Source organism: Erythrolamprus reginae, chromosome 1 (genome assembly GCF_031021105.1).
Source record: "Erythrolamprus reginae isolate rEryReg1 chromosome 1, rEryReg1.hap1, whole genome shotgun sequence".
NCBI classification, from domain to species: Eukaryota; Metazoa; Chordata; class Lepidosauria; order Squamata; family Dipsadidae; genus Erythrolamprus; species Erythrolamprus reginae.
Window position 1 is genome coordinate 241,176,437 of NC_091950.1, and position 24,406 is coordinate 241,200,842.

General features: G+C 39.0%; 1 protein-coding gene across 1 annotated transcript in view; it reads right to left on the reverse strand.

Moving 5' to 3' along the window:
* The window catches only part of SLX4IP (SLX4 interacting protein), a 100,208-nt gene that overhangs the window by 30,722 nt on the left and 45,080 nt on the right, over nt 1-24,406 (reverse strand). The window contains exons 4-5 of the mRNA XM_070732643.1: nt 11,819-11,896; nt 10,836-10,959 (exon numbers count right to left, since the gene is read on the reverse strand). Coding sequence (XP_070588744.1) covers nt 10,836-10,959; nt 11,819-11,896 — 202 coding nt within the window. The remainder of the gene's footprint in view (nt 1-10,835; nt 10,960-11,818; nt 11,897-24,406) is intronic.

Sequence of the window (24,406 nt, forward strand, 5' to 3'; positions counted from 1 at the left end):
TCCTTGCTAGCGCTGTGGGAGTAAAAACACCTTCTGCACATGCGCAGATGGTGTTTTTACTTCCGCATCGCTACTTCGCGAAAACCCGCTCGTTGCGGGGGCTCCTGGAACGGAACCCTCGCAACGAGCGGGGGATCACTGTACTCCTGCCTATGTGGAACTAGTAGCTGGATACCCGTGCTTTGCTACAAAACTATGTGCTCAGGCTTGATAAATTGACAGTTAAAACTTGAAAATTAATGAATAGTTACTATGGAGCTTGATACATTGACACTTAAAGCTTGAAAATTTATGTAGAATGTGTAAATCCTTAGTACCAGAGCATGTTAATATAAGGCAAGTGGCAATTGGAACAGAGTTTTTTTCAAGTAGGGAGGGGGAGTTGAATGTCTAACTCCTTAGCATCAGAGCATGTTAATATACCATGTTTTCCCCAAAATAAGACCCTGTCTTATACTTTTTTGAACCCTGAAATAAGCACTTGGGCTTATTGCCATGTACTCAAAAGTCCGATAAGGCTTATTATCAGGACATGTCTGATTTTGGGGGAAACAGGGTAAAATAACTGGCAGTTGGAACAGAGTTCTTTTCCAGTGGGGAGAGGGGGTAGAACATCTAACTCCTTAGCATCAGTGCGGGTTAACTAATATAATACTGTATAAGAAATACTAATGATCTGATTTCAAAAAATCCTTTCTTAGCGAGCACCTAGAAACCAAAAGAAACATAAATCCAAAGTTTCATGTTTGTAGGCTTTACAGTTCTTTAGATTTCATGAGTGAGAGGTACTTGGATACACACACACATGTATGTATGTATGTATGTATGTATGTATGACATGTTTGTTTGTGTGTGTGTGTGTGTGTGTGTGTGTGTGTGTGTGACTGGCTTAAAATCACCCAGCCAGCTTTCATTTCTAAATTGGGACCAGAACTCACTGTCACCTGATAATTGGCCCAAAGTCACCCAACCAGTTTTCATGCTTAAGATAAGAGTAGAACTCACCATCGCATGGTAATTGGCTCAAAATCACCCAGCCGACTTTCATGCCTAAATTGGGACTAGAATTCACTGTCACCTGATGATTGCCCCAAAGTCATCCATCTAGCTGTCATTGCTAAGGCGGGATTATGGGACAGCACAACTGAACAACTAAGACTTGTAGAATAAAACCAAGATAATAAAGGTCAGATAATTACAAACCAGGTTCATGTAGTGAATATTTTTATGAGGCCAAAGGAACATTTTAAAAAGAGCTGGTAATTTTGAATTCCAGTAGTTCTTCATCAGGTTATATGATTAAATATCAAGTGTGTGTGTGGGGGGGGGGGGGAAATGGAGAGGAAAACAATTTGGGTCTGTTTCAGTTTAATTTGTTAGCTGAAATGAAAGAAGATCTATTACAGACTTGTAAGTCTTATTCCAAAGGAGCAATATAATAGTTGCAGAAAGAAGGAACGAGCAAATGTTTGTATGTTCTAAAACGTTGAAATATAATTGCAATGGTTTTTCCCAAGCACATTTCAAATGAAGTATTCCCGATTATTCTTATTATGGAAAGAATGACTCCATTAACGTGAAAATGAACCTTATGATGTACAAAGTTATGTGCCCAAAAGAAGCAGGGTAATAATTTCACACCTTTGGATGAGAAAAATATATATTTTCACTGACTATAACCCTATAACCCACTCCGCAGTCTGCATTGGTTGCTGATCAGTTTCCGGTCACAATTCAAAGTGTTGGTTATGACCTATAAAGCCCTTCAAGGCACCGGACCAGATTACCTCAGGGACCGCCTTCTGCTGCACGAATCCCAGCGACCAGTTAGGTCCCACAGAATGGGCCTTCTCCGGGTCCCGTCAACTAAACAATGTCGTTTGGCGGGACCCAGGGGAAGAGCCTTCTCTGTGGCGGCCCTGGCCCTTTGGAACCAACTCCCCCCAGAGATTAGAATTGCCTCCACCCTCCTCGCCTTTCGTAAACTTCTTAAAACTCACCTCTGCCGTCAGGCGTGGGGGAACTGAGATATTCTTTCCCCCTAGGCCTTTACAATTTACACATGGCATGTCTGTATGTATGTTTGGTTTTTATAATAAGGTTTTTTTTAGTTATTTTATTATTGGATTGGATTGTTACATGCTATTTTTATCATTGTTGTTAGTTGCCCCGAGTCTATGGAGAGGGGCAGCATACAAATCCAATAGATAGATAGATAGATAGATAGATAGATAGATAGATAGATAGATAGATAGATAGATAGATAGATAGATAGATAGATAGATAGATAAATGTGATCTTATTTATACGTATCTCGTCTTGTGATTGGCACATCTCAGGGCATCATGTATATTTCTGTCACTGAAAACATTTTTACTGAAATCATGTGAAAACCTGATGTTTCCATTGTCATTTTAGAATAGTTAAAAATACCCACAGAAATTTGGACAGCTTCTACCAAAGCAAACTATTCATATTAGCATGTAGATTTAAAAGAAAAGTAGATAATCTACACCCCGGAGATGGTGATGGGGTAAGAGTTAGAATTCGCTGATATGATTCCAAATTTCATTCGGAAAACAGCCTCAGGAATGACAACTGCAGACAAAGGCCTCCATCAGTCTGTTCACACCCCTGTGGTTAAATCAGAAAATTAAACTGTGCTGATCAACAGCCTCACCCTATGATTTTGGCATGTTTTGTACTGTAACTGGAAAGACCCGGATGCAGACTGATAATGATAAAATTCCAATTCCAGTAGGACAGTATTTCTCAACCATGACAACTTGAAGCTCTGTGGACTTCAACTCCCAGAATTCTCCAGCTAACTTGTTGTCTGGAGAATTCTGGGATTTGAAGTCCAAACATCTTCAAGTTGCCAAGGTTGAGAAACATTGCAGTAGGGAATGGAATCTGCACCTCTCCCATCCAAGTCCAACTCTTCAACCACTTCCATCATCTACATTAACTTTTATATACTGTAGTTCAAAATATCTATGGTGATTCTCAGTCATCCAGGCCACGTTTCCAAAGGTGCTGTTTCAAGAGCTGAAGAAGCTTATTAGATGAAAGGGAAACATCTTCAAGGAAAAACCAGAAAGACCAGTTGCGCTTGAAAAAGCGCCTTTGGATCAAAGATGCTAATGCAGAATTACTATAAAAGCAGCAGCAACAGTCTTTTCTCCATCATTTTAAGCTATGGCATTTTATTAAAATTGAGAAAATCAGGTTCAAAAAGAGAGGCACTCAAAAGCAACTTTTTGATGAAAAATTTAAAGTCAGCAAGAGCTTTTGAAAAAGCAACTCATTCTGATGTTATTGGTTGATTCTGAACGATCTGCAACATAGAGTCAAGGGTTTTTTAAAAAATGTTTTATTTGTGTAGGTTTGGGATTTTTAAAGTTTTTAATGTTTGATCATCCGATGTCCAAATAAAATTAAACAATGGAGGGGAAAAAAGGATATCCGAATGCCCTTTTTAATAAAGGGGTAGAGGCAAATAACCAGCAGCAATTGTTCTACCAAAATTCTACCAGTATTCAGATCTGGGACTTAATACATTCCTGGAACCAGAAAGGTAATTCTAAATGTTTTTCCACCAGCCTCCTGCTGGTAGCCTTCTCAAGTCCTTTTTTCTTTTTTTAAAAAGTAGTTTCTGAGGTCTCCCCACCTTGACTGGTAGCCTTCTCCATAAGCATGCTAGCAGCACATATTTGCTGATGACTCGATCATTTGTGTGGTTGCCAGTAAGAGTCTGTGGTATAGCATACAACAAGGGAAAGCCGTCTCCCACGGCTATTAGAGACCATTCACCTGGGAGCCTGGGAAAATGCCTTTCAGCGGCTGAGATATCTGGAGTGGCCTGGCAGGTGTTCACTTCCCAGCAAAACCTGGCACCTGAATCACTCTGTTCTGAGTTCAGCAAAGTCTTCTCCAAAACCACAAGACAGGCCTATGGAGGCCTGTCGTGATCTCAAAGTGTTTTTGTACTTGACACACACCCTGCTTCTTTTTCCACAATCTTTTCCAAAACACTGACCCTTTTCTTTCCTTACAATCCAGCTATTTCAGATGCTGTACATCCTAGTCTTATTATTTGAAGTGTATTCTTTTTCAATGCTGCAGGGACTAAAAAAACTCTCAATCAATAAAGTAAATGTTTTTAGAGAAAACACATTGAAAGAACTAAATGATATATATGCGGCTGTGTAATCTATCTTATTCTTTAAACTTCAAAATGTATAGGCCACACAAGCATTAATATTTTAGTATTGTTAGTCAACACTCTATATTTTCATGCTTTAAATTACATCTAATCCCTTAATTATCTTCAGTCAATATTTCAACACTAAGCTGGAAGCTACAGCAAATAGCTTTTATCTAGTGTGTGTGTGTGTGTATTTGTATATACATATACCATATTTTTGGAGTATAAGACCCACCCTTTTCCTCCGTAAAAGAGGCTGGAAATTTGGGTGCTTATTATACTCTGAATGTAGCTTTTCCTAAGGATTTTCCCCCAGCCCTAACAAGGTGCTAACAATAATAATTTAATAATAATAATAATAATAATAATAATAATAATAATAATTATTATTATTATTATTATTATTATTATTTATTAGATTTGTATGCCGCCCCTCTCCAAAGACTCGGCTAAACAATCTTCCCAGCTTTTATCAGCTTGCAGGCTTTTTCATTGTTACTCTCTCCGAATAATATTTTTTCCAGCTCTAAATCTTTGCAGGCTTTTTTCCATTCCTACTTGCTCCGAATAGGGTTTTTTTCAGCCCTAACCAGGGGATAAAATTATGTGCTGAAACTAGCCAGATGAATACCTGGTAGGCAGATTTTCCTCCCTATTTTCCTCCCCCCCCCCCAAAAAAAATAAGGTGTGTCTCATACTCACAAAAATACGGTACATCTCTCTCTCTCTCTCTCTCTCATCCTCCTCATCCTCATCAGGGATAGTTTCATCTATTGAAAAGTAAATCCTGCCTGTACAATTACTCAGATAGGTTTTCCTCAGTCTATGACCTCATCATCCCCAACAAGCAAGATCATTAGCCTTATTAAGTGTGAGAGTTGTATATCTGAAGCACATCAGGTTGGGGAAATTCTTATTTATAGACACTCTTAGGCCAAGCCATGTGTTGCCCCATCCTCAGACAGGAGGACTTTTAACTAGAAACATAGAGGGATAAACAGAGGCAACCAAAATATGTTAAGCAAGTTTTAGAGAGCCTCAGAAGAAAGAGAGCCGCTTCAGGGCATGGCATCCACCAGGCAATTCAGTCAGCAGCTGAGTTTAACTTTATTAAGCTGTAAAATATTTAAAGACATTCTATCACTATGAAATTAGCATTATAGAGCACTAATATCCTTCTGAATATGAAGAGACTGCTAATAGCATGAAGCAATTTGGCAGCGGCAACCACTCCCTCTAAACTCTGTGAGCCCTGAGGGTAGGCAGAATAGGGAAAGACTAAGTCAGGGAACTGCTGGCGGGAAACTGAAACCTTCCAAGCAGTCATTTTTCCATTTTGATGGAGGGAAACCATAGATCATCTCAACTTTCTTCAATAGACATTTACTGTCTTTCTCTTCTTTTGTTCTACTGCTTTAGGGTGGTGAAAAGGTTTCCCTTGATATCTGCAATTTCCCAAAAAAGTATCTCATGTCCTTCCCATTTGACTATTGTTCTCAGTCCCTTTAGCTAGGACTCCTGCTTGTTCTTTTCTGAAAGTCAGTATTTAATTGGGCAAATGTCTATAGAGATTCTCAGTCATCCAGGTCATGGTTGTCCCAAAGGTGCTTGTTTCAAGAGGCAGCTGGAGTTTCTGGTTTTTCTTTGGAGATGTTTCGCTTCTTATCCAACAGTCTTCTACAGCTCTCTTCAGAAGCTTCTTGGATGAGAAGCAAAAGGTCTTCAAAGAAAAACCAGAAAGTCCAGTTGCTTCTTGAAAAAGCACCTTTGGGATAGTTGGGAAAATGTTCTTCTGTCTATATTACTTTTTTTTTTCTTTGACCATGTAAGCATATCAGCAAAACAGCCATTTCCTTTTCTTTTCTTTTTATATTTTTGGGAATATTTTTGATGACTTCATCTTTAATGGTTTTAACATTCCTGAAGCACTCTACCCATCTAATCCATTAAATCTATTCTTTTCTTGACTTGACTTGTCTACAGTATTCACTGTACCATATGGAATATTTTTTTTTGGGGGGGGGTAAAGAATTTTTTAATTTTTCTCTCCAATCACGTGTACAGAAAAAGAAAATACCATTAATTTTAAGTTATATTACAATTTTACAATTTTGGTATATATAGCTTAACCAATGCTACCTCCTTAACATTTGACATCAGAACAAAAATAATTACTCCAATTTCTTATATAATAACAAAAAAACAGTTAGCCAATATACATTTTAGGCTGTTCCTACTCTTAGTCACATATAATTAATTAGGCCATGATACTTCAGTTTTCTCAGAATCTCCTCCATGTCAGTTTTCATGTATATTTTAAACCCTCTTCCATAATAAATGCCCTTTAAAATAAAAGAATTGTTTTTTTTAAAGGGAGCAAAAATTTCTAATTACTTCCAACGGTATTTAAATTAAATTCAACCCTTGCTAAAAGATAGTTAAAAATATGTAGTGGGAAGAGAGAAACCCACCAAATAATACATCCCAAATATCGCCAAATTGATAAACCAAATTAATAAACCAAATTAAAAATAATTCCCTTTAATAGGTAAAGATAAAAAATAAAGAGTAAAAATAAATGAAAATTAGAAAATTAACAAGGAAAGAAAATGAGAAAAAAATGAAAAAGAAAGAAACAAAAACAACACTGAATACTCCATATACAGTAGTCCCTCACCTATCGCTGGTGTTACGTTCCAGACCTGGCCGCGATAGGTGAAATCCGCGATGGGGAATTTATCGACTGATAGTACTTATTTAAGTATTTATATTGTAATTGTTTGGTAAGTTTTCATTGTTTTAAGTGTTTATAAACCCTTCCCACACAGTATTTATTTTAGATACAGTATTTAAATACAGTATTTACAATTTTAGATATTATTTTTTTTTTAAAAAAACCTGCCGATCGAGTTCGGCGGGCTGTTTAAATCTGCCGATTGACTTCCTCAGAAACCTGCGATGAAGTGAAGCCACAGTAGGTGAAGCGCGGTATAGCGAGGGACTACTGTACTCATCATACCCTACTCTAGTTATAACACTTTCAATCCAATAGAATCATCATACCCTATTCTAGAAAAAAAAGTCACTGTAAAACCCAGTGAAATCATCTTCCCTACTCTAATTATAACACTTTAAATCCCATAGAATCATCATACCCTATTCTAGAAGAAAAGAAAAGTAACTGTAAACCTAGTGGAATCATCTGCCCTATTCTAATTATAACACTTTTGACCTATCTTCATGCCCTATTCTAAGAGAGAGAAAAAAAGTCACTGTAAGCCCAGTGAAATCATCTTCCCTATTCTAATTATAACACTTTCAATCCAATAAGATCATCATACCCTATTTTAAGAAAAAAAAATGTCACTGTATACCCAGTGGAATCATCTGCCCTACTCTAATTATGTCACTTTCAATCCAATGGAATCATACCACATTCTAGAAGGAAAAAAATCATTAAATTAAATTTAATAGTCATATTCCAGATTAAAAATTCTATAATCAATATTTCTAATTATCATTATTCCCTTTTCTTTAACAAATGGTATCAACAAATATCATTAAAATTCTTTTCTATTTCCATACTTTTTTTACATTCTATAGCTTAATTCATCTACTTATATAACTCCATAATCTTTGTTTATTCCTATTAAAAGCCTCTTAGCTGTAACGTTCGTTCTCATAGTTATTTTCTTTTCCATTCCTCTTCACCATTCCTCTCCTCCAAATGTTTAAACCAAGAACAATATTTACCAAAATAATCATTAATCATTAATATTAATCATCAAACCTAATCATTTTCAATTTCACTTTTGATAATATTATTTCATAATTCCATAATGGCTAACATTTTAAAAATGCATTCATGTAAACAAATAAAATGTATTAAATTTTAATAATCACAGAACTTTCTTGGTGAAACTGTCTTCTGCTTCCTTTTTATGGATTATCACATTATTTGTGTAGTTTTATTACCAAATTCAGCATTCCATAACTGGTGGGTTGTCTTTTGTGAGGGTTGCATTTACAAGGTATTGTAAGTCACTATAGAACTGGTCAATATTTACTTCTTTGCATATAGGGGTGGGTTCCTCCTGGTTTCGACCAATAGTGACCTGCTGGTGACATCACAATGATGTCACTGAACTAGATCAGTAGGTGCCAGTCCGTGGGTGCCGCCATCTTTTCTTTTTTTTTAAGTCACTTTTTTCCTTCGCGTTTCTGGCACTGTGCATGTGGTTGCCACCTTGCTTTTGGTGTTTCTATTTATTTTTTAATTTTGTGTGTGTGTATTTTGCACTGTGCATGCACACACATAGCTATGAAGCGTGGAAGGAAGTGAACTGGCAGCGAGGTAAGTTGGAACCCACCCCTGTACACATCTGTTGTTGGATATGGATTGCCATAATGTTGTTGTCGCCTTGGATTCAATGTTATTATTTCACGGATGGGGGGGGGGATGTATTTCTGCCCCGAGTCTTCGGAGAGGGGCGGCATACAAATCTAATAAATTATTATTATTATTATTATTATTATTATTATTATTATTATTATTACGGTCTAATTTTGATACTATTTTATTGCAAATTATTGCCACTCTATTCCTTCTATGATTTTCTTGTCCACAATGCAATCTGGTACTCCTCTGATTTGAACTTCACTCCACTGCAGATCTCTGATTCCCAGAATACTCATTTCAGTCTTGACATTTATATTCTGATAACATTAAGCATATCTTGGTTTATGGTTGATTTCCTGGTCTGGTCTACTTGGTAGGGCTGACAGAAACCTTAGTTCTTTCCTTTGTTTGCAATTAAATTTTATTTAGGGAAAAGGGGGCAGTTTGTGTTATTAAACATAAAATCAAAAGTTTAAAGGTAAGGAAATTATACTTCGAATGCCACCACTTTTGTAATTATTTTTAATTAAAAAAAATCCTTTCCTGTTACCATGCCGGGCTATTTTTTTTTCTTTTTTAAGTCCTGATGCTGGAAAACGTTCAGACATGCTTCACTTTAAGCGCCTAGACAGTTTTAATGCCCTGTGAGAAATTCAGAGGAGCTTTCTTCCAAAGATTATATCTGACCACAAAACAAGAGAAAGACTAACATGTAAAGATTAAAATATATGGTTAATTTTTAACTCCTCTGTACAATTTTAAAGTCTCGCTTTCAACTAGATTAAATAACATAACAATACATGCAAGAATCTGCAAGTATTACTCTATCCTCATACACACACACACACACCACACAAGATGCAATCATTTATAACTTGTCAGTTAACAATGATCTAATTGGGACTTATTTTCTGAAAAACATACTGTATGTGTTTGTACTGTGTTGCCTGCATATTTTCACTCTGTTACTTCCTAACATCCAAGCAGAAAGTCACAGCTTGCTCACAGCTGCTCAGCTTTCCCCCCAAACACATTACTTTAGCACATCTTTCTAACATCTGTACTGGGAAGAAGGCTTTACATCCCTTTCTTTCATCCAGGATAGGAGGTACAAAGGAGGCACAAGCAGTAGCTTAACTGCTCTTTCAAATTCCCATCTCTATTCTAACTACAGAAAGTCAGCATGGAACATTTCTGCCCATCTGATCAATCAATCAAAAAAAAAATTTCTCTGATCTCATTTTATTTTGTGTGGTATTTTTATTTCTTGGGTGGGTGTGAACGTATTCAGAATACAATATTCTTTTAAAGGTAGCATAGAAAATATAAATAAATCACTTTGAAAAGTGTCAATATGGATTAGTTTATTTGATGAAAAGGAGAACACACACACACACAAACTCTCTCCAATTCATCCAAATTGCGTTAGCTTTTTTTAAAGGCAAAACCTCTGTAGACAACAAAAATAATATTTTAAGCTAAAAGCAATTGGAAAAGAAAAAAAATCACAAAATATATCTCTTCTGTGCGAAAGTTCCACCAATGGGAGATATGATCAAAAAGGATCCACCGCTCATGCTTCTGAGAGACATTGCAACTTTCCTTCCCAAGGACACTGAACTTAAAGACCAGTCAAGTCTACATGAGAATAGGCAGTGGTGTATTCAGACATAAAAATCCAACAGTTGGGGAAGAATTAAACTGGAAGCTATGAACTCTATAAGCAGGAATAACTGGAATCAAATGAAAGATATTGGTTAATAGTAGGCTACTGACACTTTATGGATTTAATTCACCATATCATTCACTTTTGCATTTTTAAGCATCTACATTCTTTAATTATCTTTCTGTCCACAGTTTTCACGTGTTTTGGAGTGATCTGAGTTTCCAGGAAATTAAGTGTTTAGATAAGGACAATATGAAGGACAAACTACTTGGGATCTGTATTCTGCCATTCATACATCCATTAAATTATTAATGGCTGCCGACTGATCAACGATAATTTATTTCTCATTTCCTTCTTTAAGTAGTTCATATAGTCTCTGCATGCTTATTTTTTTTTAATTTTGAGCTCTGAATAAAAATCTGAGTTAAAAAGAAACCTGGTACTATTAGGAAATCATCACCCACATCACCATTTCTTATTGAATTTGATTACTTCCACATTATACAATCTACCTATATTGTACAGTAATAATCAAAAGATTAAGATGAAAGATGAACTCTTACCTCTTAAAGACAAAGAATTAGCTTCTCCATGTTCTGTTTGCTTGCACCGGCCATGTAATTTACGTGCTTTCAAGTACTGTTTTACTCTTGATTCAACCGCATCTTTCAGCAGAAGACAGACTTCCTGGGAGATAATTTGTCTTAAAGTGAGTTTAAATATAAAGACTGAGAAGAACAACTTTTTTTTTACTTATTGGCAACTTTAATACTTGTGCACTTCAAATCCCAGAATTCTCCACAAGTCTTAAAGTTGCCAAGTTTGGGATCCCTGACATTGTACATAATAATACACTCTTATTTTTAAGATTCTTACAAGTTAAAAATCAATGATTATTATTTAAATCTATGATTAATAAAGCACAATATTATCGACAAATAAGTTGCTTAGTATTTTTTTAAGGAAAAGACAGAAGACAGACTTCCTGGGAGATAATTTGTCTTAAAGTGAGTTTAAATATAAAGCCTGAGAAGAACAACTTTTTTTTTACTTATTGGCAACTTTAATACTTGTGCACTTCAAATCCCAGAATTCTCCACAAGTCTTAAAGTTGCCAAGTTTGGGATCCCTGACATTGTACATAATAATACACTCTTATTTTCAAGATTCTTACAAGTTAAAAATCAATGATTATTTTTAAATCTATGATTAATAAAGCACAATATTATCGACAAATAAGTTGCTTAGTATTTTTTAAAGGAAAAGACAGAATATAATTTGTTTTCTAAATAAAATACCCTTGTTTTCCCATAGACTAAATGTAAAGATTTTTTTTCTTTTTTCTTTAATTCTCTATGCTATGGGCCACTGTAATATATACAGAACAGAATGACGGAAGAAGTAGAAATAAAGAAAACAAGCCTATGCTTCTTCCTTCATAAAATTAGTTCAGCACTGAGACAGTTGAAGTGGATTTATAAAACCATGAACTTCTTGAGAGCAATTTCTTTAGATATTTTTAAAAGTAGGAATGATTGGTCTTTACCTCTCTCTGATGATCAGAAAACCACATACGGTCCTGAGATGCAATATGGAAATCTACCAAGACTGCAAAGTTTCCACACTTGGGATGATGTTTGGAGATATCAGAGAAATAAAAAGAAATTGACAAATTAAATTATACACTATTAACAAACTTACCCTGTTTTCTCCAAAATACGACATCTCCTGATGTCAGATCAGTCAGATCTGACCAATGTACCCTCTAATTTTTTTCCGGTGTGGGCGGAAAAGTATAGTGTCTGAGCGATAGTCCCTTTGGGACTGGGTGTCATAGAAGAATAAATAACAAACAAACAAACAAAACAAACAAACAAACAAATAAATAAGAAAAAATCCCTTCTTTTTTATTAAAAGAAATTAATAATTTAAAAAAATCAAAATCCATTACTATTAAAAGTAAATCAACCAGCAAAACCAAAAACATAACTATTAATAAAAACAGGTGAGGGCTGGGGTTTTTTTCTCTGTTATTATTTAAGTGCTTTTACCATATGATTTAAATCAAGAGTCACTTCTCTCGTTTCTCTCTCTTTCCTATCATTCTCTGCCTCAATCATTTTCTCATTTCTCTTTTCTCCCCTTTTTTCTATCATTTCTCTCTATCTCTTCCTTCCACTCTTCTCTCTCTCTTGCTTTCTCTGTCTCTCTCTCTCTTGCTTTCTTCCTCTCTCTCACTCTCTTCCTACCTCTCTCATCTCTCTCTTGCTAACTCTTTCTATCTTGTTTTCTTTCTCACACTCTTTCTCTCTCTTGTTCTCTCTCTCTTGCTATCTCTTTCTCTCCCCCCTTTCTCTCTCTCTCTCTTTCTCACTTTCTCTCTATCTTGATGTCTGTTGCTCTCACTCACTCTCGTTCTCTCTTCGTTCTTTTCAGCGGAGGCCGGCAAAGGTGATATTCAATGTCGGGGGCGTGCGGGCGGTTGCGCGCGCTCCCTATCTCCCTGCTAGCCCGTTTGGAATATTCAAAATAAGAAAAGCCTTCGCCGGCGAAGGCTTTTCTTATTTTGAATATTCCGAGCCGGCTAGCAGGGGGATAGGGTGCGCGCGTAACCGCCCGCGCGCCCCCGACATTGAATATCACCTTCGCCGGCCTCCGCTGAGAGAACGCCTGCCCCACCTTGCTGAGAGCCCGGGACGAAAGTGCTCTCGGCAAAGGTGAGATGGGCAGGGCGTGCGTTCTGGGTGCGGGAGGAGCCGCGCCGAAAGGCAAGAGGCAGCGGAGGAGCAGAGGGGGCGGGCGGGGGGGCATCGCCGAAAGGCCGAGGGGGCCGGAGGCACCGTGGGGAGGCGGGGGCGGCTGTGGCTCCCTTCCCTTCTGCTGCCGGCGCCTCCCCGCCCCTGCCCGCTCCCCGCGGGCTGGCAGGGGGATGGGGAGCGCGCGGCCTTTCTCTCATTCCCTCTTTCTCTCTATCCTTTCTATCTCTCACTTTTTCTTTCTCTCCCTCCCTTTCTGTCTCTTTCCTTTCTCTCATTCCCTCTTTGTCTCCTGGGGCTGACTGCGCCTGCCCTGCACCCCCCACCGCAGAGGGAAAGCATTTGGCATTGGCACCGCCAACCCCCATTCCACGAGCAGCAAAAGCCTAAGCGACGGAGCCGAAAGGCAAACGGCGCACCCCGCCGCTTAGGCTTTTGCTGCTCCTGGAGGGGGGGAGGATTTTCTCCTCCCCGCCCCCCTGGCAGCCAAACATCGCTGAGGCTTTCGGCATCGGCGCCCACCCCTCCAGAAGCAGCAAAAGCCTAAGCGGCGGGGCGCGCCGTTTGCCTTTCGGCATCGGCGCCTTCCCCTCCACGAGCAGCAAAAGCCTCAATGACGGAGCCGAAAGGCAAACGGCGTGCCCAGTCGCTGAGGCTTTTGCTGCTCCTGGAGGGGAAGGCGCTGATGCCACTCCCCCCCCCAGGAAAGAGGTGCAGGAAAGCAGCGTGTTTAAAAGTAAACCCGGCTTTCCTGGCCAGCACAGGGCTTTCCCGCCGCTCCCCCCCGAAAACACAACGGAGGATTACAGGCAGGACGAAGCGGGGTGGAGCAACGCGAGGCTTAAGCAGGCAGCTTCAGCGCGTTTCTTTCAGCGGAAGAGGAGAGGGAGCGGATCGGGCGGGGGCAGCGCCTTCTACTGCCGGCGCCTCCCCACCCCCGCCCCCCCGCGGGCTGGCAGGGGGATGGGGACTGCGCGCCCATGGAAAAGGGCGCGCGGGGGTATTTTGGGGTGCGCGGGCGCGCAGCCTAAGGGGAACGGTGGATCTGACAGGCTTTTGAGTGCATGGCAATAAGGCCAAGTGCTTATTTTATGGTTCAAAAAACCCCATACATATAAGACAGGTCTTATTTTCGGGTAAACACGGGTAAACATTTATTCAATTAATGACTTCCAAGCAATTCTGGGCTGCTCACAATACCATAAATAAGAGAATCAATTACAGGATCAAAACAGTGGGCATTAAAAACATTAAAATTAATAGCAAAGCAGATAAAAATAACCAATGCACAGACAGAGTGGAGGTAACTGCCATATTACTAAGCCTTAGCTTTTAATTTAGGAAATTAATTACAGTCCCTGCTTTCCAAAGATTTTATATATAATTGAAAACAACATGGAATATAATATTGGCAGATCTGTCCACTTAGCTGTCAAAAGGACAATGTTATTTATTAAAAATCTAAATTCAATTCATCATTGGTATAATAAGTGTCTTGAATAAACTTCAGCAATAAAGTAAATAGCCTAATTAATGCCATATTTATTTATTGTTTTTACTTTAATTACACAGAGGTTACACTGATGTTTTATATTTCATATTTAGTACTGTACATCAGCTTGAATATTTGCAAATTCAAAAGGATGGGAGAAAAAATTCAAAAATATATAAATAAATACTGTACAAATACATTTTTTGTTGTTTAAAACCCCCCAGCAAAGCAGAGATTTTAGATTGCACTGTGACAAAACCCAGTTATCTAAAGCAATGTGAACATTCAGTTTTAGTAAGGACTGACATGGCAGTCTGGTAAATTTTGGCTATCACTGAACACTTCACAGAACGAAGTTGGGACATTAAAAATGTTGCAGGTTAGCATTCTATGATAGGCGCTTTATATTTGTTGATTGTCAAAATATGTATGGGCTAAGTACAGTAATTCATATGAGCCCAACTAGCCACTTGAAAACTATTCTTTGTAATAGTCTGTGCAGAAAGTGTTGTCATTACTTTTCTAAGTGTCCAACAATGTAAGGCTACTTCAACTATCTACCTTGTCTCAGTTATAGATAGGTAACTCTGACCTTCCCTCCCATCAAACACCACAGCCCAGATATGATTCCATTTGAAGCAATAGCATTTATTTATTATAATTCATCCACATGAGTTAAAGCAGTGTTTCCCAACCTTGGCAACTTGAAGATACAGTATCTGGACTTCAACTCCCAGAATTCCTCAGCCAGCATTTGCTGGCTGGGGAATTCTGGGAGTTGAAGTCCAAATATCTTCAAGTTGCCAAGGTTGGGAAAGACTGAGTTAAGGTAACCTCAAAGTCCTACAATAAATAAACATCCTGGTGCAACAACTATAAATCAAGTAGTGTGTCAACTGTCTCCATACAATGAGTAGCTTAGTTACTCACTATGGAAGAAATTCCCTATCTCCAGAGTTCCATAAACACACAGATTTTGGTAGGTTGATTGTACTGAAAGTTTTTATCCATGATGGAATATCCAAAGAGGGGGAAAATCTACAGTATTTCCTTTCTAATTTCAAACTAGAGGCCACTATTCCACTTATGAAGTTTAGGGCTAAGGTCACGTTCTTGGCAAAAAGTTGTATTTCAGTAACTTAATGTTGTTTGCTGTTGGAAGAATTTGATTTTTATTCTGATGGGTGAGTGAGATAATACTAGTTCAAAAGTTCACAGGAATTGTTAATCGTCAGGGATTGCTATTATGATACAAAATGACACAAGTGGGAAATCTCCTAAAAACAGGTGTCAAAACATAACAGTTGATTTGACAATAATGGATGTAATTTGACTTTTTGCAACTTATGATTTCTCAGGAAAAATTATGTACGAGCCATAAATCCAGTTGTGGAAAGAAATTACCAAATTTGGATGATAAACTTTTTATATATATTATTTATTGGCCACACACATTTCTATGCTCTTTACTGTTTAAATAAAGCTAAGAAATATTATACTAATACACTATCATAATAAAAATAAAAGCCAGGTTGAATAATCTATTCCCGAAAAAGATCAGATGGCCAGTCTTCCATTAATTTAGTATGTCAAACTGTTTTGCTCTAGTATGTTTTTTATTATTTTAAGACAGCAATAAGTCAGCAGTAAAAAAATATTTGGCTCAACCTTATAATGAACTGAATTCAAAGCAACTTTTAGCTTATCTGCTTTATAATTTAACCCCTATAATTTTAAAAAATCTAATAAAAACAAGGGTAATTATATCACCTTCCAAGTCAGATTTCTCAGTGGTTTTCTAGGGCTGGATTTCAACAGTGATGGCGAACTTATGGCAAACATGCGACAGGTAGCACAAGGAGCCATATCTGCTGGCACACAAGCCGTTGCCTCACCTTCGCTGCAGCACACCTGTGCATGCCAGCCAGCTGATTTTCAGCTTAAATAGAGTGGATGTTTTTGGCTTCCAGAGAAACTCTGGGGGGCAGGGGAGACATTTTCGCTCTCTGCAGGCTCTACGGAAGCTTTGGGAGACTGGAGAAGGCGAAAAATGGCCCTACTGGGCCTACCGGAAGTCAAGAAATGGGCTGTTTCCGGCCTCCAGAGGGCCTCTGCGACAGCCAGGTGAAGCCGTTTTCGCCCTCCCCAAACATTGAATTATGGGTGTGGGCACTCGCACATGTATAATAGTCTGTGTGCATGCACTTTTGGCACAGAGGATAAAAAGGTTCGCCATAACTGTCCTATAGCAACCATGGTTTTGGGTCATGCTTAATTGAATTTATAGGAATTGGATTTTAATGTGTTTAGCTCTACTAAACTAAACTAGCTGGGAAGCCTATAACAATCTGGAATCTAAAATTCAGGATGGGCTATTAACATTACAAGTAATTGGTATCCTTTATAACTATGGATTTTAAAAAAAAACAAAATTATCAAATAGTCTTAGGGACATCATTAAGAACTCTTAACAGATATAAAATGAAAAAAAGACAAATTGTAAGGCCATAAAGCTATGTATAATTCTGCCAATGGCTACAGGAAACATAAAAAGTTCAGAATTTAATGACTTGTGTTCAGCCAAACTGAATTCTTCCACATAATTTAGATCAATGCAGATAGTATACTTATATTATGCCATTTTAAATAGCTTTTTTATTGATTTTAAAATATAAAACACACATATAACATACAACAAGTACTCAGTGATTTGTGCCCACCACCAGACAACATTCATACCCCTCCATTAGAATGGAGGCATATTTTATATATACCATTTTAACTCAAGAGCAATATATCTACAGTATTTGCATATTATAAAGTTATTCCAATTTATTCCTTGTAGCTTGGTCTCGAATTTTACTAACCATATATCCTCTAACCTTGTCCCATCGTCCCACTAATACTTATATTATGCCTCAGATCTGATACAATACTAAATATTTAATTCACAACAGTATAGATAAAACGTAAGATGTCTAGTATTATGATATACCAGATTCCATATTCATAAACACAGTGTAACCAACTAAAAGTAATACTAAATCAGCAGTTAGAAAAATACATTTTTGTTCAAGAGTTCAACAAGTTATTTTATAATAAATATATTTAAGCAGCTTTTTTCCTCTCCATACAAGTAGTCCTCACTTAGTGACAGTCTCACACAACAACCATTCACAGTTACAACACTGATGAAAAATTTACTTTGCCCGTATTTACAATCTTTGCAGTTCCTTAAGACAAAGGAAAGCTGAAATAAAATAATAGGCACAGTCACGGTTTCGGTCATCAGCTGGTTTACTTAATGGTCAAGTTACTGGTCCCAATAGATGAGGACTACCTGTATACAGATTGAAGACTTGTTCCCCTGTTATACAAAACAGGTCACACACAAATCATGAGAGGCCTGTGGAGGGTTTCCGAGAGTCTGTTGTGGGCGGGGGTTGCTGACGGCAAGGACTTGTGGGAAGCCGGCAGGGAAGCCTGCAAATGATAATCATGTGGCCATAGTTCCCTGCAATATTATAACTACAAACTGAGTGTTGTGGCCTGCCAATGGCCTGCACAGCTGGTAGCCGATTCAGACAGTGAGGAGGCTGGAGAACACTTTCTTACAAGAGGCATGGATTCAGCCAGGAACTTTAGAACCTCCAGAGGCTGCCATGAGGGAAGAAGAAGTGGAAGAAGAGGAAGATGAAGAAGAGGAGGAGAAGGAGGAGTCTGTTCTCAATGCATGAGGGCGCAGAATTGCCAAACAGCAGGAATGGATCTTGAGGAGAAGGACTACTCAGGAGTAAGGCTTTGTGATAATTGGCCACTCCCATAGCCTATTTAAGTGAGGAAAAGGACTGACCAATTTGCAGGAAACAACTTTGTTCATTCCACAACTTGTCTTCAACTTCAAAACTCCTGTTCAGCACTTGCTTGGAAGACATCCAGTTTCCTGCAAATTGCTCCTGGGCATATTGCCAACAACTCTGTGCTGTTATCAGACAAACTCTATTGGACTTTTGATTCTTTTGCTTGGACTATTGTCAGTGGTTAAGAAGGTTAATTAGCAGCTGTTGCACCGAAAGGACTGATAATGACTGCTAAGGAAAAGAGTGGTCCCCCAGGACCTGCCAGACTTTTCTCCTCGGCTGCCTTTCTGTGGAAAGTTTTTGTGAAAACGGGTCATTTTTGTGAAAACAGGACGCCGGCGGGCATTGGCCGAGGAGCCCTCCCGACAGGCCGAAAAGCAACTTGGGCAAGCGGCTCCACGTCACATTCAGCAGCAAAGATGACTTTTCTGAGGCGACTTTTCCCCTTGGCTGCCCTTCCATGGCGGGAACAGCAATGGCGGTGCTTCGGAGTCTGGACAAGCCCATCTCCCAGTACCTGCCACCAGCCATGGGGTTACTGGTGGCTCCGGCTAAGGGAGCGTGGGCAATGCCTTGTCAAGAGGTAGGGGCAAAGCTGCAGTCAATCCTCCAGTAACCTGTGGCCATTGGCAGGTCCTGGGAGACAGGCTCGCCCAGACTCCGAATCAACACTGCTGCCGCTCCTGCCATAGAAAGGCAGCAAAGGGAAAAGTTGCCTCTGCAGTTGCCGCAGTTTGCTGCTGGTGCGGGGCAGAGCCGCTCACCCAAGCCACTTTTCAGCCTGCCAGGAAGGCTTCTCGGCCAACACCCGCTGGCACCCTGTGCTGCGAACGCCCGGCACCCCGGCCATCCCTGGGGCCGAGCCGCCGTTCTCCCGCATTTGGTGTATAAGACGCACCCAATTGTTAAAGCACTTTTTTGAAGTAAAAAGGTGTGTCTCATACACAGAAAAATATGGTAACTGTTGTTACTGAGTTGGGCTTGCAATCCTGGTAACCTCTGAAAAATTACCATGTTGATATGACCAAGCATACCTAGTAGAGTTATCATTGACAGAAAGAGAAAGCTAAAAGTAGTTAACAACAGATATGAGGGCATTTGGGACACTATGGATGGGACGAAGACAACCATTAAAATTAAAAATGAATTTAATAAATTCAATTGCAGCCCTATTGTATACTAGTAGCAAGGGAAGTATAAGGAAATGACTACACAGACCCCCTCACCCCCTTGACTTCGCACACAAAAACACACACATACACAAACACAAAGAGACATAATCATTTGAGAACTAAAAAAATATAAATTTAGCAGCAATGAAATAAACCGTTAATGGAAGAAGAAAATATGCTTCAAATATTTGAAATATATTTCAAATGGAAAAAATAATGAGAATACACAAAAAAGTATTTCAATGCCTTGACAAGTGTATGTTATTTAGTTTATAAAATAAAAAATATACATTTTTAAAACATCTCCAAATCTTCTGCAAATGTTTGCAATTGCAAACTGTTTTTTAATTAGTAAAAGCACTAGTCAGCCAATATTTTATTATATTGATTGCATTTGTTTACTGTAATATATTCTGTTTCTGCTATCATATATTATTGCTGTATTGTATTGGCTGTGGGTGTTGTTTCCACACACCATTTATAACTGGCTTGACTGAAGCAATTTATTAATCCATAGCTAAATAAACAATTCATTGATTCTACATTTTACCTTCCTTTTGCTCATTAATGTTCTGTCCTCTCTCATCAATTTGGCACATGAGCTGTTGGATCTTATCTGATCTTTATTTATTGATTTGTTAAATTTATTTGCCACTTATCTTGCCTTGGGAGCTACTTTAGGTGGCTTACAACAATAAAAAGGGAGAAACAAAGAGAGTGTAAACTCTCAGGTCTTTAGGCTCTTGCAGAAGGAATCATAAAGAAAGATTTTATCTGCTCGTATCAACACTGATCTCAGTTCTTCAAGTTACTTCTAAACTGGTAGAGCATATTGGCAACAAGACTTAAGAAGAGTGGGGACACTTTTAAAGTTTGCAGAATAGCAAAAACAGATTTAGAAAAAAGAAACACATTACTAGATTGGCCCAAGCCAAGGAGGATTTAATATGCTCCTTGGGCTCAGAATACTGTGTAGCTATTGTGAGGAAGGGATAGAAAGATGGGATGGATTTAGAAAGAGCTGTGTTCTGAACTGGAACGGATTTTCCTGCACTTGTCAAATATGGGTTTTTCTTGAGGTGCATGCTAAAATGAAGCCTATTTTAAAATATTTTTAAAATACAGAATACTTAATGCTATTAAAAGTTTCCATATCAGTTGAGGCAATGTGCTGCCATCAACTTTTCATGAATACTTTATCTCAGATCAAAAGAAGACTAGAGCCATCTGTTCATTGGGAAAAAACCAGGCTTTTGATAAACACATCAAAGCATTCGATTCTTTCAGCAAATGATTCCTATTAACACAAATCTAGAAATCTAAGGTCCCAATGACTCACCTGAAAAGATGCATTCCTACCAATCATATAATATTACTAATATTCAACTGACTGTTCTTAAATTGACTTAATTCTATGCTATGCATGTAGCAAGGATCAATAACTATTCCACATTAATATGAACCAAACTTACTTGAGCCAACAAGTTGCACTGGCAACTACCTATGGCAGACTGTGCTACATGACAAACTGTGAACGCTTTTTTTTTTAAAGTCAGCCAGATAAAACAGAAACGTATATTTTTATATGAAAGACATGGATCCATGTACTGAAGTCCAACAATTTGAACACAGGAGTTCAGTCAAGAATATTTGGAAAGAATAATCCAGTAAATACTGGAGGGTCGGAAATCAACTCTTCATCATCCAATAACTCCAAGTCACTTTGGCTGCCATCCCCTACCTCACTCTCCAAGGAGTGGCGTGGAGATTGGATTGGCTGTGTGATTGAAAAATCAGCCTGACCCTGATTTAGGGAAACAGAGCCAGAGAAACCCTCTGAAGCTCTGCATCTGGGCTGGTAATCTTGTTGCAGGCCCACAGGAATGCCTTGAGATATAGCCCTTGAAATAATTTCATTATTATTTCCATGCAACATGCCTGCCTGGTCTTCCTGTGGCTGCAATCCAGTGGGCGTGAATGTGGCCTCAGGGGATTGGCTTCTAGGCACAGGATCCTGTTGCCAGCCACTGGCACCAGCTATGCATGCAAAGGGATGATAATTTTGCTCTGTATTGCCTTGCAAAGAAGACTCTTCCATGCTCTTTGGAGGCCAGGTTTGCAAAGCTGCAGCATTGGTACCAACCAACCATTCAGCTGAAAAAGGATTGGAGGCAGTAGGAAGCTCAGGGGAGGAAGCCAACCCCCCTTCCAATTCCCTACGAAACTAGACTTACAATCCTGGGTCTTGAAAGCTTAGAACTACGACGCCTTAAACATGATCTAAGTATTGCCCACAAGATCATATGCTGCCTATCAAAGACTACTTCAGCTTCAACCGCAACAACACAAGAGCACACAACAGATTCAAGCTTAATATTAACCGCTCCAAACTCGATTGTAAAAAATACGACTTTAGTAATCGAGTTGTTGAAGCGTGGAATTCATTACTGGACTCAGTAGTATCTTCCCCTAACCCCAAACACTTTTACCCTTAGACTATCCACGGTTGACCTCTCCAGATTCCTAAGATGTCAGTAAGGGGCGTATATAAGCGCACTAGAGTGCCTTCTGTCCCCTGTCCTATTGTCTCTCATATATCTTCTCTACTATATCTCTATAAGCTTCATTATATATTATTGTGTATTGGAAAAAATAAATAAATAAATTAAATTAAAATTATTCCAGAGTGCTTTGCCTTATCTCTGCATCTTTTTCTGAAGCCTTAGAGATCTTCTTTGAAGAAGAACGTTTGCCCCTTCCAGTTGCTGGGGCTTTACCAGCTGTGGGGGACCCAGCAGACACTCCTAAAGTTGAAGGGGAATGATCCCCCTGCTCTGGAGATGCCTTATTAGCCATCCCAAGTCTGTATGAAGCTGGGCAGATGTTTTGGGTTAGAAAGAGACAGAGAGGGGGAGAGAGAGGGAGGAAGGGAGGGAGAGAGGGAAGGAGGGGGGGGAGAGAGGGAAGGAGGGGGGGAGAGAGGCAAGTAAGCAATGATGGCAGTGCCAGGAAGCCCTGAGTTAGCCTGCTCACACACTGGAGACTTCCTCAGAAGTCCGTGGTCCAAGTGGCAGTGCTGGGACGAACCCAAGTTAGCCAGCCAGTTGCTTGACTGAAAATGGGCTGCTGTGCACTGCAACAGCCTTCCCAGAAGGTCTGGGATAGTTCCCACTCCTTACATAGAGTCAGGATGGAAGACTCCTGGATGCTCTGGGTGATTGGTTCTCCAATACGCCCTAATAGGTGGCGGTGGCCTTCCCAGCACCGCTCTTGGAGATATTGTCAGTGGTAGCCTGCACCACTCTTGGAGATATTGTCAGGCCAGCTGAGCCCTTAGATCCCTTTGCACAATCGGAAGCCTACAGCCGCCCAAGATCGCGGCGGCACAAACAATGCCTTTCCTCTGCTTGCTAGGCAAGTTCAAATTGAATACTGTACAGAAAAAAGTTTTTAAAAGCGCACGGAAGAGTCCAAACTTGCCTCTGTCTACTGAAAACACATTCACTCTGTCAAATAACTGGGGAGAAAGAGGAACCGGAAGGGCGTGGCTAGAAAAAAAATGTCAACTCATTCTATGCAGGAAGGAAAAGTCAACCCACGCTTTGGATTCTCCCGCAACCGATCTGGAGAAGGTTCAAAATTTCCACACTGATCTTGCTGACCATTTCAAATTTCTGAAGATAAAACAAAAGTGAATCAGCGTTTCCAGATCTGATCCCAATCAAAAGGGAACAGAAGAGTTAGAAGTACACAGAAAGTTGGGGATGAAGTGACCACATATTTTTCCAGGTCAATCAAACTCATGTCCTGTTTTGATTTTATGACAAGTTTTAACTGATTGGGAACTTAAGGAAAGCATTCAGTAAAGTCACTCATGAAATTCTCGCAGAGATGACAAAATGTGGGTATGATTATGCTAACATAAGATGAATACAGAGCTAGTTGAACTGTATACAACACACACACACACACACACACACATATGTATATGTATATATGTATATTTGTTTTCGTATATTTTCACGGGTACAGGTATGACGGTCTTGGTATATTCGGGTTTCTTTCCGTGTAGGATTTCTACATGGGAAATCCTACACAGGAAGAAACCCGAATATACCAAGACCGTCATATATGTATATATGTATATATATCAATGGTTCCATGTGAAGCTGGTGAGAAGTGTCAAGTGGTAGTCTGTTGTAGGCACTCTGCTGTTCAATATATTTATAAATGACCTAGTTGGGATAGAAAACAAAATCATCTGATTTGTGGATGACACAAACAGAAGCTATATCAGGACAGGAAATAATTATTCCTTTTTATTCCATGTTAGTCAAACTATAGAAAGAATATTGAATCAAGTGGTGCAGACTATATTTTGGGAAGGACATTGACAGCTTGAGGATATCCAGAGGCCAGCAACCAAGATAAGAGGTTGAGAAAAAGAAAGATTGGAAGTGTTGGGTACATTTAGCAAGGTGAAGACATGATAGATCTGAAGGACTGCAGTGTAGAAGACAGGGCAGAATTGCTTAGTTGTTTCAGAAGACAATTGTATACAAATTATAAATGGCTTTAAATTACAAGGAAGCTGATTTTGGTAAGACACCAGGAAAAAAAAATCTTAATAAGGGTCTGTTCAATAAGCTTTGAATAATTTCTCTTTCAGATTTTACTCTATATCACATCCACTTCCTCATTCAACATCATTTTAATATAAGATTAGTGATACTTTGCACCAGTACGCAGAGCACGGAAATTAACTTTTACTTCACTCAAGTTCTGATTTTTCCACCCTCCCTTTCTCCTTCCCATCTTTCTCGTGGGAGTGAGGAGTAGAGGAAGCATAAAACC